The following is a 17396-nucleotide window of genomic DNA, read 5'->3' on the forward strand; positions in this document are numbered from 1 at the left end:
GAAAGATGGTAATGATGACCCTATATGCAAGACAGCAAAAGAGACACAGATGTAAGGAACAGTCTTTTGGACTCTGTGGGAGAAGGTGAGGGTGGGATGATTTGAGAGAATAGCATTGAAACATGCATATTATCATATGTGAAACAGATTGCCAGTACAGGTTCGATGCATGAGACAAGGTGCTCAGGGTCACTGGGATGACCCTGAGGGATGGGATGGGGAGGGAGGTGGGAGGGGGGTTCAGGATGGGGAACACATATACACCCATGGCTGATTCATGTCATCGTATGGCAAAACCACTATAATATTGTAAAGTAATTAGCCTCCAATTAAAATAAATAAATAAATAATTTTTTTAAAAAGGAGTTAAAGGGTCTGTACTGGGAAAATTATAAGACCTTGATGAAAGAAGTTGAAGACAATACAAACAAATGGAAAGATATACCAAGTTAATGGATTAAAAGAATTGGTATCATGACAGTGACCAAACTACCCAAGGCAATCTACAGATTCAATACAGTCACTATCAAAATACCAAGACCATTTTTCACAGAGCTAGAGCAATTATCTTTTTTATAATCGATAATACCACTGAGTAAGAAAAGACTCCAGATATTTACAATCATTGAAGTGAAGTGAAGTGAAGTCGCTTGGTTGTGTCCAACTCTTTGCAACCCCATGGACTGTAGCCCACCAGGCTCCTCCATCCATGGAATTTTCTAGGCAAGAGTACTGGAGTGGGTTGCCATTTCCTTCTCCGTTAGAACCTATGAATACAAGCAAGAGGCTGTGTTTTGAATGTCTAAAAAAACCTGAATTATCAGAAAAAAGAAATTGAGCCCCTACCTCACAGGATGACAAAAAGGCAGAATATAGCACAGTATTCTAAAACAATCACCTAAGCAAAATAACAAATGTCTTATACACACTAAGTCTTTCTACTAGGGAGAAATGTCAGACTCCCTGGTTTTTACATAGAGAAGAACAGGAATATGGCATATTAATTTTTTTTCCTATCCTCTAATATAATCCATTCAAATACTCCTAGCATATAAGACTTACTTGCCAATATCAAACATTTATTTATAAGTCTATGTGATGTGCTCTAATTTTGAGCCTCACTTGTGTGCCTAAGGTCTGGTCTCTCAAGGTATCCTTCCAGAGGGTTCTGAAGCACATTCATCCATCTTGTACAAGACAACAGCCTAATAAGACTCCCCACTCTGAACTTCTATCCTACAAGTCAAATGAATGATTCCATTTTCCTGATTTGGGGGAGCAATTCCACAGCCAGACCAGGAAACAACACATCTTGCCTTAGCTACTCAATCAAAGCAGCACTTTTCCTATTTATAGTATTTAAAACTACTTAAAATCAGGGGCTTTTTCCATTGCCTGCATAATAGTAAGAAGTTCAGATCAAACTCACTTCTCTGATAAGGCTGGTTTTTAAAGCTGACAGATTATTACAATCCCATTCAGGCTTTCAATACAAAGGAGCAAGTCTGTTTAGAATTCACAGGCCAAATAATAATGCTGTCCTCCTCCCCTCCTCCCAAAGTAGAAATGTCAGACAGCATTCTGAGACAGCATATCATAAAAGAGGATATGAGTCTTCTCAAGGACTATTCATCAGACTCTATGGGAGGAAAATGGACATGGAAGAATTTTTCAAACTTAAATAGGCTTCTCAACAGATTCATTATAGAAAAAGACCTTTAGAAATAGTAAATAATCATAAAATTCACAGTTATGAAATATGGCTCTTGTTTCTTTCTAATAAAAGTAACTTCTCCAGTCCCTCTCAAGTAATGAACACATAACTGTGAGTAAAACCTAGAAACCAAATAGAGGAATAGGGTAATAAAAATGTATGCTTAGTTATACAAATATGATTTTTAGAAAAGCAATTGGAATTTTTTAAAAGTTGACCATTTCTGTGCCTCAGAATATTTTACTAACGCCTTTTCAAACCACTCTGTAGCCACTGAAGGCATGTTTAAAATGAGACCTCAGTGGTGGACACAGTAGTGTGGTCTCTCAAGTGGGTTGAAGTGGGGAATCACACCTGGATTCAGGAAGCTCCAGCAAGCTAACCAGGACTAGAGGTCCTGATGCCTGCCTGCAAGCATCCTGGGTGTTCTCCCTGTGTCTTAACTTTTTCATTATTGCTTTTTCTGTTTGAATGTTCAATGCAATAAGGTAGAAATAGATTTTGTTAAAAGTACATTCTTTTTGTTTTCTTGTTCCTATATACCAATGGGCATAATGAAGGTTCAGATGACGACAGGAAAAAGCTTTAAAAGCCAGGGGAGAGTACAAGTTCCTAAAACTGTGCTTCTCACTTGCCCACATAAATAAATAAATAAATAAATTAATTAATTAATTTAAAAAATGAGACCTCAAAATGGCAACCCACTCCAGTGTTCTTGCCTGGAGAATCCCAGGGATGGAGGAGCCTGGTGAGCTGCCATCTATGGGGTCGCACAGAGTCGGACACGACTGAAGTGACTTAGCAGCAGCAGCAGACATGTAAAAGCATAAAGATCTGATTGTGAATAGAATTCCTAAAGCTAAGGATCACGGCTGGTTCCTCACTCTTCCTTCCCCCTCCACCAGTCCCCAGTGTCTTTTGCTTCCATCCATCCCCTTCTATCTAGTCCTCTTGCCCTCAGGCAGCTCACCCCCTCTTCACTTTGCACCTTTCCAGTAGTCATGTGTGGATATGAGAGCTGGACCACAAAGAAGGCTGAGTGCCAAAGAATTGATGCTTTTGAGCTGTGGTGCTAGAGAAGATTCTTGAGAGTCCCTTGAACAGCAAAAAGTTCAAGCCAGTCAGTCCTAAAGGAAATCAACCCTGAATATTCATTGGAAGGAGAGATGCTGAAGCTGAAGCTCCAATACTTTGGCCACCTGATGCAAACAGCCAACTCATTAGAAAAGCCCCTGATGCTGGGAAAGATTGAAGGCAGGAGGAAAAGGGTGTGACAGAGGATGAGACGGTTGGATGGCATTACCAACTCAATAACCATGAGTTTGAGCAAACTCCAGGAGATAGTGAAGGACAGAGAAGCCCAGCGTGCTGCAGTCCATGGGGTCACAAAGAGTCAGACATGAACAACAACTGGGCAGAATCCCCTAACTGGTCTCCCTCCTTCCCTTCCTCCCCTCCTTCTGGCCCATCCTGCACACCACCACCACTTTCATCTGGTTGCCATTTTTTCTTCCTCAGAATGTCCAATGGTCTGGTCTTGCTCACTGTACCTAAACTTCTTAACTTGGTGGAAAACACCTTGCCCAGTTTGTTCCCAACTGTCTATCCAAATCCCATTTCTCACTACTATCTGAAAAGGATCCTCACCCTGTTATGGACAACCTCAATAGTCTGTAATTCCCTAAACAAGCTCTATTTAAAACTTCAAAATCCAGTGGCAGGGGGCGGGGGTGGGGGTGGGGGGGTTGGAAATAGAAGCCAAATCACTTGCCCCAGATCACACAGCTAGCAACCATAGAATCTGGATTTCAATCCAGGTTTGAGCTGTGTCCAAAGTTCTTAAACACCATCCTGTTCTCTCTCTCTGAAATGTCCCTCTCTGATCTATATGTGGAAATCTCATCCATCCGTCAAGGCCACTTCACTCCTGAAGCTTTCCTTGTTTTTTTCCTGTCTAAAGTGCTTCTTCTCTCTTCTGAGCTCTTATAGCATTTTCTTCACATATTTCACAGAATATCATAACAACAGAGTCATGTGAGATTCAAGATATTGTTGTATGGTCTTGTGGTCCTTTATGGCACCTAACATACCTCTCTACACACTGATGGCACTCAGCAAAGATCTGATAAAAAACGAGCTGTGGGAAGCCTTTCAGCACTCCCCCAACCTGACCACAATGAGAGATCCTTATTAATTTAAGGCACAGAACTCTCCTTTCCCTGCCCTGAGCATCCTGTCTTTCTCCTCTCCCAGTGCATCACTTGTGCATACATTCCTTGTTGTATGTCATGCCACCTGCCTATAAACCATTGTGCAACCTGGGAAAAGTTCTGGTGTCTGGCAACCATTGTAACATTTAGGAAGATGCAAACTGTGATAAATAGGAATCATAAAAAGGAACAAGAGTGGTTTCATTCTTTGGAACCTGAAATGACAACTGGGAAACAAAGTTCACGTCAAATTCTCCTTTCAAGCCTTCTTACATATTGTCTCTGTTTTATGTTGAAAGGAACAAGGGGTGGGGCAGTGAGCTAGAATAAACAAATGCCAGGAAGAAGAAAAGAGGAATAACTGGTCAGCTACTCTTTCTCAAGAGACAAACTGCATTCTAGGAAAGGAAAATACTACCAATTTTACGAGAAATTATACACCAGCACAGAGCAGAAAAGGTAAATTAGGCCTAAACAGTAGCCTCTTGATTTTTCTTTCTTTTTTTTTGCCTGTGAGATAGGGTTTCTACCCCTTCATGCTTTCCCTCCACATTGGGTCATGTGGCACTCAATGTCTGGTCCTCAGTGTGGTGGCTCAGGAAAGCCTGCAAATATAATATGAAAATGCCCCCATTTAATTTAGCATATGACTCCATCCACTGAGTAGGTACAATTAGATTGTAAGTTTAGAGCAATATAATGATAATAGGGAAGAGGCACTTCTATCTGTTACCCACCTCCCTCCTCTTGCATGCTGCTCCTCACAGAAGTTGCTAAACTGATAGGTCAATGTTCTGGAAGTCAACTGAGCCAAAGAGGGAGACCAAGTTCAACTACCTATAACTCCGGGAGGAAAAGGCAGGAGTGAGAAGTTGGGTTCCCCTCTCTCTCAGTGTCCTGCTTCTCACCATATAACAAACACCCTTTGATTGAAATGAACCAGATCAGAACTGGAAATTTCACCAACATTACTTCTTGAGAACCTACCATGTGCTGGGCTAGAAGGGAAAAAAAGAAAAGAAGCATTGGCCCCTATTCTTGAGTAGTTCACAGTCTAATAGGAGAGCAGAAATAATTTTCACATACCATAGCATTATACAAGGGGTACTGTGGAAATACAGAGTCTGTGGAAATAAAGAGTCTGTGAGAGCAGAATTGGGGTCAAGGCAAGTTTCCATGAAGAAGTGAGATCAGACTGAGGGCTGATGATTTTGCAAGAGTCAGCCAGGCCCAGAAGGGTGGCAGAGGTGTTCCTGCAGAGAGAACCATGTAAGCAAAGCCCAGAGATGTACAGCATCCTTCTCTCAAACCAACAAAGTCCAAATCCTCTCCTGTCTATATAATGTCTACAATACTCTTGGATCAGAGATAAGTAATAAGGTAAAATATAATTTAAGCACTGACCTTTGAAGAAATGCACTAAAAATATATCTATAGCTTTCTCTGAGGAAGAAAGAAGGGTAAAAAAACAAAACAAAACAAAAAATCTCTTAGAGTGGGTTTGGTTAAAGCAAACTAATTAACTTCCTAATCACTGCAGGTGGGATCAGGTTCCAGGTGGACTTTTAATCACAGAGTTTACCTCTAAATCATATGAGGCAGATGGAAAGCAAGCAAAACAGCACACCCCTGGCTGTTGTGTAAACTCCTAACCACAAAGCATTTAAGTAACAGACAGTATCATAAGAGACACAGACCCACGGAGGGTAAGGCCTTTATGGGCTAAGTCTGCTCCCCAGGGAGTTTGGACTCCACAGTCAGCTCCACCTCTGTCTGTGAAATATTTGTCACCAATATGAGCTCTGTCCCACATTCCATCCCTAGGAGACCTGGCTATTTATTGACTTAGTGGCATAAATATGTGAGACCTGGGCCCAAGAGGGTAGAAGTAGCAGATGCCTCAAAATATCTCTGTTTCGATCTCAGCTATAGGCACAGTTTTAATTTCTGGACTTTTAGTTTCCTTGCTCTGTGACTTCTCCACCTGACAATGATAGTTATAAAATCTACCCTTAAATTCCTTATTTAGGGGAAATAAATGAAGATTCCTAACTTGGCTTGAGCCTCCTGAGCAGCAGCCAGGTGTCTTAGACAACAGGCCCCAGGAAACCAGGATCACCTTAATCTAGAGCAGTGAACCTGAAGGAACAAAATCAGCGTTAGCTAGTCAATCAATTTTTCATTCACTTAACAATGTTTATTAAGCACTTCATAAGTGCACACCATAATAAAACTGATGTTCATGTAACTTTGTTTTCTAGTCTCTTTCCACATCCCTGTTTTGACTGATGGATAAGTGAAATTGGCCATAACACAGCAGTGTGAGCTGGGCTCATGGAAGATCCCATCCCAGCCCAGTACTACCACATGGGAAATTCAGGATAAACCCAGTGACAAGGAAGGCAGCAGAGTACTGTGTTCAGCTCACCTGGGGACACTAGTTAGGTAGGTCATGACATTCAGGAAGTCTTCATCTGGGATGTGCTTGAACCCCACAAACTCTGGAAAAGTGATGATGGGGGCACCATCTTTCCCTCGGCCTCCTGCAACAAAAATGGGTAGTCAAGATGTTAACAAAATGTTTTCAAAATGTTTACCTCTGCAAGTAAAGGACTCAGGCTAATATCAACTTGAGATGTGCATTGGTCTCCCCGTTTTTTGTCTGTATTATTTTAGAGCAGGAAGTGGGAAAGTTGACACTGAATTATTTCAAACAAGCCTCTCTTCTTCAAGCTTGTTCAGGGGTGTTGTGAGAATTCAATTTTTTTAATCCTTTGAAGATAGTTACTATATAAAAGACAACACTGATTTATTTTCATATAGGTGGAATGGTAAATAATGCCAACACGAATACATATATTGCTCTTCATTTATGTAGTTCAGTTCAGTCTCTCAGTTGTGTCCAACTCTTTGCGACTCCATGAACCGCAGCACGCCAGGCCTCCCTGTCCATCACAGACTCCCAGAATTTACCCAAACTCATGTCCATTGAGTCAGTGATGCCATCCAACCATCTCATCCTCTGTTGTCCCCTTCTCCCACCTTCAATCTTTCCCATCATCAGGGTCTTTTCAAATGAGTCAGGTATTTGCATCAAGTGGCCAAAGTACTGGAGTTTCAGCTTCAACATCAGTCCTTCCAATAAACATCCAGGACTGATCTTCTTTAGGATGGACTGGTTGGATCTCCTTGCAGTCCAAGGGACTCTCAAGAGTCTTCTCCAACACCGCAGTTCAAAAGCATCAGTTCTTCAGTGCTTAGCTTTCTTTATAGTCCAACTCTCACATCCATACATGACTACTGGAAAAACCATAGCCTTGACTAGACAGACCTTTGTTGACCTTTTTAATATGCTGTCTACATTGGCCATAACTTTCCTTCAGCAAATATCAAATGTAAAAGTGTATAGAGGTTAAGAGAGTTGGCTCTAGGGACTTCCCTGGCAGTCCAGTGGTTAGGATTCCATGCTTCTACTTCAGGGGGCACAGGTTTAATCCCTGTTCAGGGAACTAAGATCCTACATGTTGTGCAGTGTGATCAAAAAAGAGAAAAAGAGAGAGAGTTGGCTCTAAAATCAGACAACTTTATTCAAGTTCTTCTTTACCTTTTAATTTCTATGTGATTTTATGCAAGATACTTAATTAAACAGAAGCTTCCTTTTATATGCAAATATGTATCTTCCCTGGTGGCTCAGACGGTAAAGCGTCTGTCTACAATGTGGGAGACCTGGGTTCGATCCCTGGGTCGGGAAGTTCCCTGGAGAAGGAAATGACAACCCACTCCAGTACTCTTGCCTAGAAAATCCCATGGACGGAGGAGCCTGGTGTCCATGGGGTCGCAAAGAGTCAGACACGACTGAGCGACTTTACTTTCTTTCTTTCCTTTTATATGCAAATATGTATCTATGTAATAGGAATATTACCTATACCTTCCTCAAAAGGTATTGTAAGGATTAAGTGAGAACATATATGAAAAGCACTTTAGCAGACTATTTATTATATATAAGTGCTCCATAAATGGTAACCTTTATTATGGTTATATTCTTGCAAGACAAGGCTTCCCTGGTGGCTCAGATGGTAAAAAATCTTCGAGCAATTCAGGAGACTAGGGTTCAATGCCTGAGTTGGGAAGATCCACTGAAGAAGGGAATGGCAACCCACTCCAGTGTTCTTGCCTGGAGAATCCCCATGGACAGAGGAGCCTGGTAGGCTACAGTCCATGAGGTCACAAAGAGTTGGACAGGACTGAGTGACTAAGCACCCATTGTTAAGCACATTCTTGCAAGGCAGCTGCCCTTGGATAACTCATAAACAGACATCCCTGTAGAACAAAAGCATAAAATAAGGATTTAAATATTTTATTCATTAAAGCAGACGCCACTAGACTAGATAGATTATATTTCCCAATCTCTTTGCAGCTAGATGTACCTACAAGACTATGTTCCAGCCCCATGGTTCCCAAACAGGGATACACAGTGAACTCACAAAAGCGCCATGAGTATTTTAAATTTAGGGGGAAAAGAGCATTAGTTGGCATCTGTCAGATGCCATGCTTGCTACTAGCTTGCGGTAGTTTGGAATTTCAACATTAAATTGTGCAGTATTCTTTCGAATGGCATTACATCTTTGGAGAACTGAGGGTTTGGTGGCTGCTGGTGTTAAAGCAAGTGTAATATGAAAATCAGTGTGAAATAGGAAATGCAAGTGGTGATATCCAGACTGATTCCAAGGTTTGAGATCACTGTGGTTCTCTAAAAATGAAAGTTAAATCTGACTTTTTCTTTCAACTATGTGTATATATATTTTTTCAAATAGCTACTAAGTTGTCAGGACATATAGACTTAAGTTGTTTAACCTGTCAGGTATTGCTTTTGGCCAAAAAGGACTGTGAAAAACTGACTGAGCTCCTAAGGCACTAAGGACTAAGGAACTTGAAGCACTTGTGCCCCAGGCAGAGGGACATGAGCCAAAATGCTGGGAACACCTTCCATGCTGTGCCCATGGAGGGAGGCTACTTCCAGTGGAATGGAGCTCCCAAGTGAAGCCAATTACAAATGACTGCACCTATTTTGTATATCTAACGCAAGAGTCATCAGTGCATGGTGTGGTTTAACGAGGACTATATGATTACTGAGGGTGTGGAATCAATGAAGAAATTACAGGAAAGGGAGACTGAAAGAAGCAAAGGCAGGCACCTCTCCTAAGGAGAGACTCCTGGCCTGCTCTGTGGAGAATCCAGGTCATGTTGCCAGTCTATCTAATGGCAGTGCCATTAAGATCATCCAGCCCACTCTGCTGCTCTCAATCCACACCTGGATTCTTCTGATTATACTCTGATATCCCATGTACGTTTGTTTCATGGGAGAGAACGTGCTACCTAGCAAACGTGAGTGTTTCCATCATGGAAAGAGTAAGTCAGCATTGTGGTTTTTCTACACAAGTCTCTTGTACGTATTGTTAACGTGAGTCTTGTGCTCCCAGAGGCCAATCACTCTGTGATATTTGTCTCAACGACCAGTCATCTCCAGGAAATGCCTCTTGATTAATCCTGTACACTTAAAAAAAAAAAAAAAACCTGCAGATTAGGTGTTTGACAAGGAGATTGAGCTACCTTGTTACATTGACTGAAAACAATCTAGATGAGGATGCCATTAGCTTTCAACTAAAATATATTCTTCTTTCTAGTTTCACAATCAGAGGGGTTTGCAAGAAATGTGAATTAAGAGAATTTACATGTTGAGTAAGGCTAAATTTAGAATGCATTATAACACTATACTAATTGTATAAACAATATCTGCCAAGAAAATGGCTAAAACATTTCAAGGAACCAAAACACTGTAAAATATTCATAACGATATACCTTTTCGTGATTTAATCTTTTCATTAACTAAAATTAAAGGTTCAGTTCAGTTCAGTCGCTCAGTCGTGTCCGACTCTTTGCGACCCCATGAATTGCAGCACCCCAGGCCTCCCTGTCCATCACCAACTCCCAGAGTTCACTCAGACTAATGTCCATCGAGTCGGTGATGCCATCCAGCCATCTCATCCTCAGTCGTCCCCTTCTCCTCCTGCCCCCAATCCCTCCCAGCATCAGAGTCTTTTCCAATGAGTCAACTCTTCACATGAGGTAGCCAAAGTACTGGAGTTTCAGCTTTAGCATCATTCCTTCCAAAGAAATCCCGGAGTTGATCTCCTTCAGAATGGACTGGTTGGATCTCCTTGCAGTCCATGGGACTCTCAAGAGTCTTCTCCAACACCACAGTTCAAAAGCATCAATTCTTCGGTGCTCAGCCTTCTTCACAGTCCAACTCTCACATCCATACATGACCACAGGGAAAATAGGCTTGACTAGACACACCTTAGTCGGCAAAGTCATGTCTCTGCTTTTGAATATGCTATCTAGGTTGGGCATAACTTTTCATCCAAGGAGTAAGGGTCTTTTAATTTGATGGCTGCAGTCACCATCTGCAGTGATTTTGGAGCCCCAAAAAATAAAGTCTGACACTGTTTCCACTGTTTCCCCATCTATTTCCCATGAAGTGATGGGACCAGATGCCATGATCTTCGTTTTCTGAATGTTGAGCTTTAAGCCAACTTTTTGACTCTCCTCTTTCATTTTCATCAAAAGGCTTTTTAGTTCCTCTTCACTTTCTGCCATAAGAGGGGTGTCATCTGCATATCTGAGGTTATTTATATTTCTCCAGGCAATCTTGATTCCAGCTTGTGTTTCTTTCAGTCCAGTGGTTCTCATGATGTACTCTGCATAGAAGTTAAATAAGCAGAGTGACAATATACAGCCTTGATGTACTCCTTTTCCTATTTGAAACCAGTCTGTTGTTCCATGTCCAGTTCTAACTGTTGCTTCCTGACCTGCATACAGATTTCTCAAGAGGCAGGTCAGGTGGTCTGGTATTCCCATCTCTTTCAGAATTTTCCACAGTTTATTGTGATCCACACAGTCAAAGCAGAAATAGACGTTTTTCTGGAACTCTCTTGCTTTTTCCATGATCCAGTGCATGCTGGCAATTTGATCTCTGGTTCCTCTGCCTTTTCTAAAACCAGCTTGAACATCAGGGAGTTCATGGTTCACGTATTGCTAAAGCCTGGCTTGGAGAATTTTGAGCATTACTTTACTAGCATGTGAGATGAGTGCAATTGTGTGGTAGTTCGACCATTCTTTGGCATTGCCTTTCTTTGGGATTGGAAGGAAAACTGACCATTTCCAGTCCTGTGACCACTGCTGAGTTTTCCAAATTTGCTGGCATATTGAGTGCAGCACTTTAACAGCATCATCTTCCAGGATTTGAATTAGCTCAACTGGAATTCCATCACCTCCACTAGCTTTGTTTGTAGTGATGCTTTCTAAGGCCCACTTGACTTCACATTCCAAAATGTCTGGCTCTAGATGAGTGATCACACCATTGTGATTATCTGGGTCATGAAGATCTTTTTTGTACAGTTCTTCTATGTATTCTTGCCACCTCTTCTTGAATATCTTCTGCTTCTGTTAGGTCCATACCATTTCTGTCCTTTATCAAGCCCATCTTTGCATGAAATGTTCCCTTGGTATCTCTAATTTTCTTGAAGAGATCTCTAGTCTTTCCCATTCTGTTGTTTTCCTCTATTTCTTTGCATTGATCGCTGAAGAAGGCTTTCTTATCTCTTCTTGCTATTCTTTGGAACTATGCATTCAGATACTTATATCTTTCCTTTTCTCCTTTGCTTTTCGCCTCTCTTCTTTTCACAGCTATTTGTAAGGCCTCCCCAGACAGCCATTTTGCTTTTTTGCATTTCTTTTCCATGGGGATGGTCTTGATCCCTGTCTCCTGTACAATGTCACGAACCTCATTTCATAGTTCATCAGGCACTCTATCTATCAGATCTAGGCCCTTAAATCTATTTCTCACTTCCACTGTATAATCATAAGGGATTTGATTTAGGTCATACCTGAATGGTCTAGCGGTTTTCCCTACTTTCTTCAATTTGAGTCTGAATTTGGTAATAAGGAGTTCATGATCTGAGCCACAATCAGCTCCTGGTCTTGTTTTTGTTGACTGTATAGAGCTTCTCCATTTTTGGCTGCAAAGAATATAATCAATCTGATTTTGGTATTGACCATCTGGTGATGTCCATGTGTAGAGTCTTCTCTTGTGTTGTTGGAAGAGGGTGTTTGCTATGACCAGTGCATTTTCTTGGCAAAACTCTATTAGTCTTTGCCCTGCTTCATTCTGCATTCCAAGGCCAAATTTGCCTGTTACTCCAGGTGTTTCTTGACTTTCTACTTTTGCATTCCAGTCCCCTATCATGAAAAGGACATCTTTTTTGGGTGTTAGTTCTAAAAGGTCTTGTAGGTCTTCATAGAACCATTCAACTTCAGCTTCTTCAGTGTTACTGGTTGGGGCATAGACTTGGATAACTGTAATATTGAATGGTTGCCTTGGAGACGAACAGAGATCATTCTGTCGTTTTTGAGACTGCATCCAAGTACTGCATTTCGGACTCTTTTGTTGACCATGTTGGCTACTCCATTTCTTCTGAGGGAGTAGATATAATGGTCATCTGAGTTAAATTCCCCCATTCCAGTCCATTTTAGTTTGCTGATTCCTAGAATGTCAACGTTCACTCTTGCCATCTCTTGTTTGACCACTTCCAATTTGCCTTGATTCATGGACCTGACATTCCAGGTTCCTATGCAATATTGCTCTTTACAACATTAAATTAAAGGTATTCATGCCTAACTAGAGAAAGATGGGTAGAGTTTTCTTATATCATGGTTAACACTGAGAACAAACACCAGAAAGTCAGGGGGTTAACTGGGGACACCACATGCTATTAACCTTTAGTCTGTTAGTCTTAGAGGCAGAAGCACCAAGGAAACAAAACTAGGCCTCCATCCACTACAAGGCAGTCAGTGCCACCTTGTGAGGGAGTGTGGAAATGCAGAAGGAAGAAAGACTGCAGCAAAGAAGCCCATTTAAGGAAGGTAAATAAAACCAGACTCCTAGGAACTAAGTACGATGGTGACTTAATAAAATAAACTTTAGTCCTCTGGTGTCATTTCTGTACATAAAGAGGACTAATTTTATTGCAGAAAATACTAGCAATACTTGGCCTATATAAGACCATTCCCTTCAGGGTCTGGGTTTAGAGGAGAATTTGGAACTTTGAGAAATCCCATAGGAAGATGGTGAAGAGCAACATTGGGAGAGACAGTGAGATGGTTACTGCTATTTGCCTCTCAGTAACTATTTTCCCTTTCTCTTCCCTTCTCCCCCCAAAAACTGATAAATAAATAAATAAATCATGAATCAGGGGACTGGGGATCTGTTCTAACTCACATTGGCCTAACCTAAGAAACACATTATTTAAGTGTGTAAGCCCTTCAAATAGTGTTTCCTCCTGCTATTATTTTTTTTCACAATAGCAAAAGATGTTTATCAGTTTTCACAATCAATAAGCAGACAAAAAATAAAAGATAATTACAATCGCAGGCCATAATGGAAACATGATTAACCTAATAATATAAAATAAATACATACAATTTCAGGGGTTAATTAGAGTGATGTAGTAAGTGGAAATGCATACATACACATGTTCTCATCTGCCCAGCCAGTCTATGTCTTTTAGTTGGTGCATTTAATCCATTTACAGTTAAGGTAATTATAGATGAATATGATCCTGCTGGGCTTCCCTGGTGGCTCAGATGGTAAAGAATTCACCTGCAATGCAGGAAACCTGGGTTCTATCCCTGGGGTGGGAAGATACTCTGGAGGAGGGCATGGCAATCCCTTCCAGGATTCTTGCCTGGAGAATCCCATTGATAGTGAAGCATGGTGGACCACAGTCCATGGGGTCACAAAGAGTCAGACAAGACTGAGCAACTAAGCACACACATGATCCTACTGGGCTTACCAGGAAGCACTAGTGGTAAAGAACCTTCTTGCCAATGCAGGTAGACATAACAGACCCGAGTTTGAGCCCTGGTTTGGGGAGATCCCCTGGAGGAGGACACAGCAACCCATTCCAGTATTCTTGCCCGGAGAACCCCATGGACAGAGGAGCCTGGCAGGGTTCAGTTCAAAGGGTCACAAAGAGTTGGACACAACTGAAGCAACTCCCATGAATGCACACACGTATGATCCTATTGTCATTTTCTTAATTGTTTGCAGTTTATTTTGTGTATGTCTTTTCCTTCTCTTGTGTTTCCTCCCTAGAGAAGTTCCTTTAGCATTTGTTGTAAGCTGGTTTGGTGGTACTGAATTCTCTTAACTTTGATTGTCTAGAAAGTTTTTGATTTTTCCCTCAAATCTGAATGAAAGTCTTGCTAGGTAGAGTATTCTTGGTTGTAGATTCTTCCCTTTCATCACTTTAAATGTATCACACCATTCCCTTCTGGCTTGTAGAGTTTCTGTTGAGAAATAAGCTGATAACCTTATGGGAGTTTCCTTGTATGTTGTCATTTGTCCCTTGTTGCTTTTAATATTTAATCTTTGTCTTTAATTTTCATCATTTTGATTACAGTATGTCTTGGTGTGTTCCTCCTTGGGTTTATCCTGCATGGGACTCTCTGTGCTTCCTGGACTTGGTTGACTATTTCCTTTCCCACTTTAGGGAAGTTTACCCTATTATTTCTTCAAATATTTTCTTGGGTCCTTTCTCTCTCTCTACTCCTTCTGGGCCTCCTATCACACGAATGTTGGTGCATTTAATGTTGTCCCAGGGGTCTCTTAGGCTGTCTTACTTTTATTCATTCTTTTGTCTATATTCTGTTCTGTGGTGGTGATTTCCACCATTCTGTCCTCCTGGTCACTTATCCGTTCTTCTGCCTAAGTTACTCTGCTACCTATTCCTTCTAGTGTATTGTTCATTGTTTTTCTGAGATCCTGGATCATCTTCACTATCACTATTCTGAATTTTTTTTATGGAAGGTTGCCTATCTCCACTTCACATGGTTATTTTTCTGGGGTTTTATCTTGTCCCTTTATCTGGGACAAAACCCTCTGCTTTCTCATCTTGGTTAATTTTCCATGATGTGGTTTAGGTTCTAGCTGCTCTTGAGGCTTCCCTGATGGCTCAGTGGTAAAGAATCTGCCTGCAATGCAAGAGACTGCCTTGAATGCAGGAGACATGGTTTTGATCCCTGGGTCAGGAAGATCTCCTGGAGGAGCACATGGCAACCCACTCCAGTATTCTTGCTGGAGACTTTCATGGACAGAGGAGCCTGGCAGTCTACAATCCATACGGTTGCCGAGGTGGACACGACTGAAGCAACTTAGTACTCACGCATATTGCGGGACTATGGTTCTTCTTGCTTCTTCTGTCTGCCTCTGGTGGATGAGGTTAAGAGGCTTGTCTAAGCTTCCTGATGGGAAGGACTGGTGATGAGAAAAACTGGGTCTTTCTCTGGTGGGCAGGGCCATGCTCAGTAAAACTTTAATACAATGACCTGCTGATGGCTGGGATTGTACTCCCTCTCTATTAGTTGTTCTGCCTGAGGCGATCCAGTCCTGGGGTCTATGGGCTTAATAGAGATCGCCAAGAGGTCTTATGCCAAGTGGCCCCTTCCAGGACTGCTGCTGCCAATGCCCCATCCCCACAAAGAGCCACTGCTGACCCACATGTCCACAAGAGACCCTCCATCACTAGCAGGTAGTTTTGGTTCAGTCTCCTGTATGATCACTGCTCCTTTCCCTTGGGTCTTGGTGTGAAGATTTTGTTTGTGCCCTCCAAGACTGGAGTCTCTGTTCCCCGTAGTCCTGTAGAAGTTCTATAATTAGATTCCACTGGCCTTCAAAGTCATATTCACTGGGGATTCTCGGTATCTTTGCTGGATCTGTAGACTGGGAAGCCTGACATGAGGCTCAGAACCTTCACAACAGTGGGAGAATTTCTCTGGTATTATTGTTCTCCTGATTGTGGGTCACTCACCTGGCGGGTATGGGATTTGACTTTATCATGATTGCACCCTTCCTACCATCTCGGTGCAGCTTCTTTGTCTTTAGACGTGGGGCATCTTTTTCTTTTTGTTGTTCCAGCGTCCTCCTGTTGATGGTTGTTCAATAGCTAATTGCGATTTTGGTGCTCTCCCAGGAGATGAGTGCACGTCCTTCTACTCTTGAACCAGAAGCTTCCTGCTATTATTTTTAAAGGCATTAAAATTCTTATTGTAAGTGGCTACATGACACAGTTATGGAATGAAACAAAAGCAGAAGGCTATCAAGAGCTCTAGGAAAGTTATTGCTCTCTTGGCAAAAGGAACAGAAGGCAGCATTGCTTCTTTTCCTTCTTCCTGTTTTGGATACAGAATTGATGTCTGGAGCTGTAGCAGCCATCTTAGGGTCAAGACTTAGCTCCAGACCTATTATACATTGAGTTGGCCAAAAAGTTCATTTAGATTTTTCCATCTGGTCAACCCAAAAGTTTAAAAACGAACATATCCTATAGTCTACGTTTTCTTGTAGCCAAATACTATGCTAAGCACTATCGTTAAAACAACCCACTTTACAGATGAGAAACCCTGCTCAGAGCAACCTACTAATTGTGTTGGAACATGAACCTAGATTGTCTGAGTTCAAAGGCTAGTGTCTTCATCACACTAACCTGTTTATATTTTCTTGATTCCTAGCTAAATGCCTGAACTTAGAATATCCCAAGTTCACTGGGGAACATGCAAGTTGTCTTCCATGGTCAGAGCCATCAGATACCCTAGTCCTGTCTACTATCCAATTCCTGCTGATGGCCCTGTTGGTATCACCATCCAGATGCTTCAAACCATCTGGCCACAAATCTGGGTGAGGCATCATGCAATGAGCCCTGCTCTTCAACGAGCCAGAGGAGCACACTCACACAGCACAGTAGGCCAGGCACCTGTGGCCTCACTGAGAAAAAGGCTCCATCCCCTCCTTCACAGCATCCCTGGTTGATGGGGGCTCTGGCTCTCTCTAGATCTCAGTGGAATCTATAGATAAGTCCGCAGCTGGGACATCTTCACTCTGCTTATCTGAATCAGGAAAAGTGCTGTGACTCAGAGCAGAGGCCAGGGCTTGAGATTCCTATTTTACAACCACAACTACCCAGGCACCCACAACAGCCCCGTTGCTGACATTTGCTGCCTCTGTCAGGTAAATAGGGAAGTTAAAGATGAAAAGCAGGCCTGCTAATTCCAAAAAATACCTGCTGACTCAGAGAACCCCATGGCTGCTGATATTTTTCTTGATTTGTAGTGTGGCAAATTCTATCACAGCTAATCCATGCTTCTCTCTCAAAGGAAGGGCAACCTTGAGGCAACAAGCTGACAAGCTCAGAAATGAAAGGATTGCCTTTGTCCAGTCAAAGTGCCTTTCCTAAAGCAGAGGTATGCTCTTGGGCCAGTGTGAGTTCTCAATTCTATGTTCTACATTAAAGAGTGGCAGTTATCTCTACTTCTGACTTAATTGTGGTATTATATACTCTATCACTGTATGGTTTTTGTCC

The 17396-nt window shown here is 41.8% G+C and overlaps 1 protein-coding gene across 1 annotated transcript in view; it reads right to left on the minus strand.

The window, feature by feature from the left end:
- Positions 1-17396, minus strand: part of MCF2L2 (MCF.2 cell line derived transforming sequence-like 2) — a 274628-nt gene that overhangs the window by 196114 nt on the left and 61118 nt on the right. Inside the window, exon 3 of the mRNA XM_040265422.1 lies at positions 6353-6467. Within this exon, the coding sequence (XP_040121356.1) occupies positions 6353-6467 (115 nt within the window). The remainder of the gene's footprint in view (positions 1-6352; positions 6468-17396) is intronic.

Source organism: Oryx dammah, unplaced genomic scaffold, assembly GCF_014754425.2.
Source record: "Oryx dammah isolate SB20612 unplaced genomic scaffold, SCBI_Odam_1.1 HiC_scaffold_2, whole genome shotgun sequence".
NCBI lineage: Eukaryota > Metazoa > Chordata > Mammalia > Artiodactyla > Bovidae > Oryx > Oryx dammah.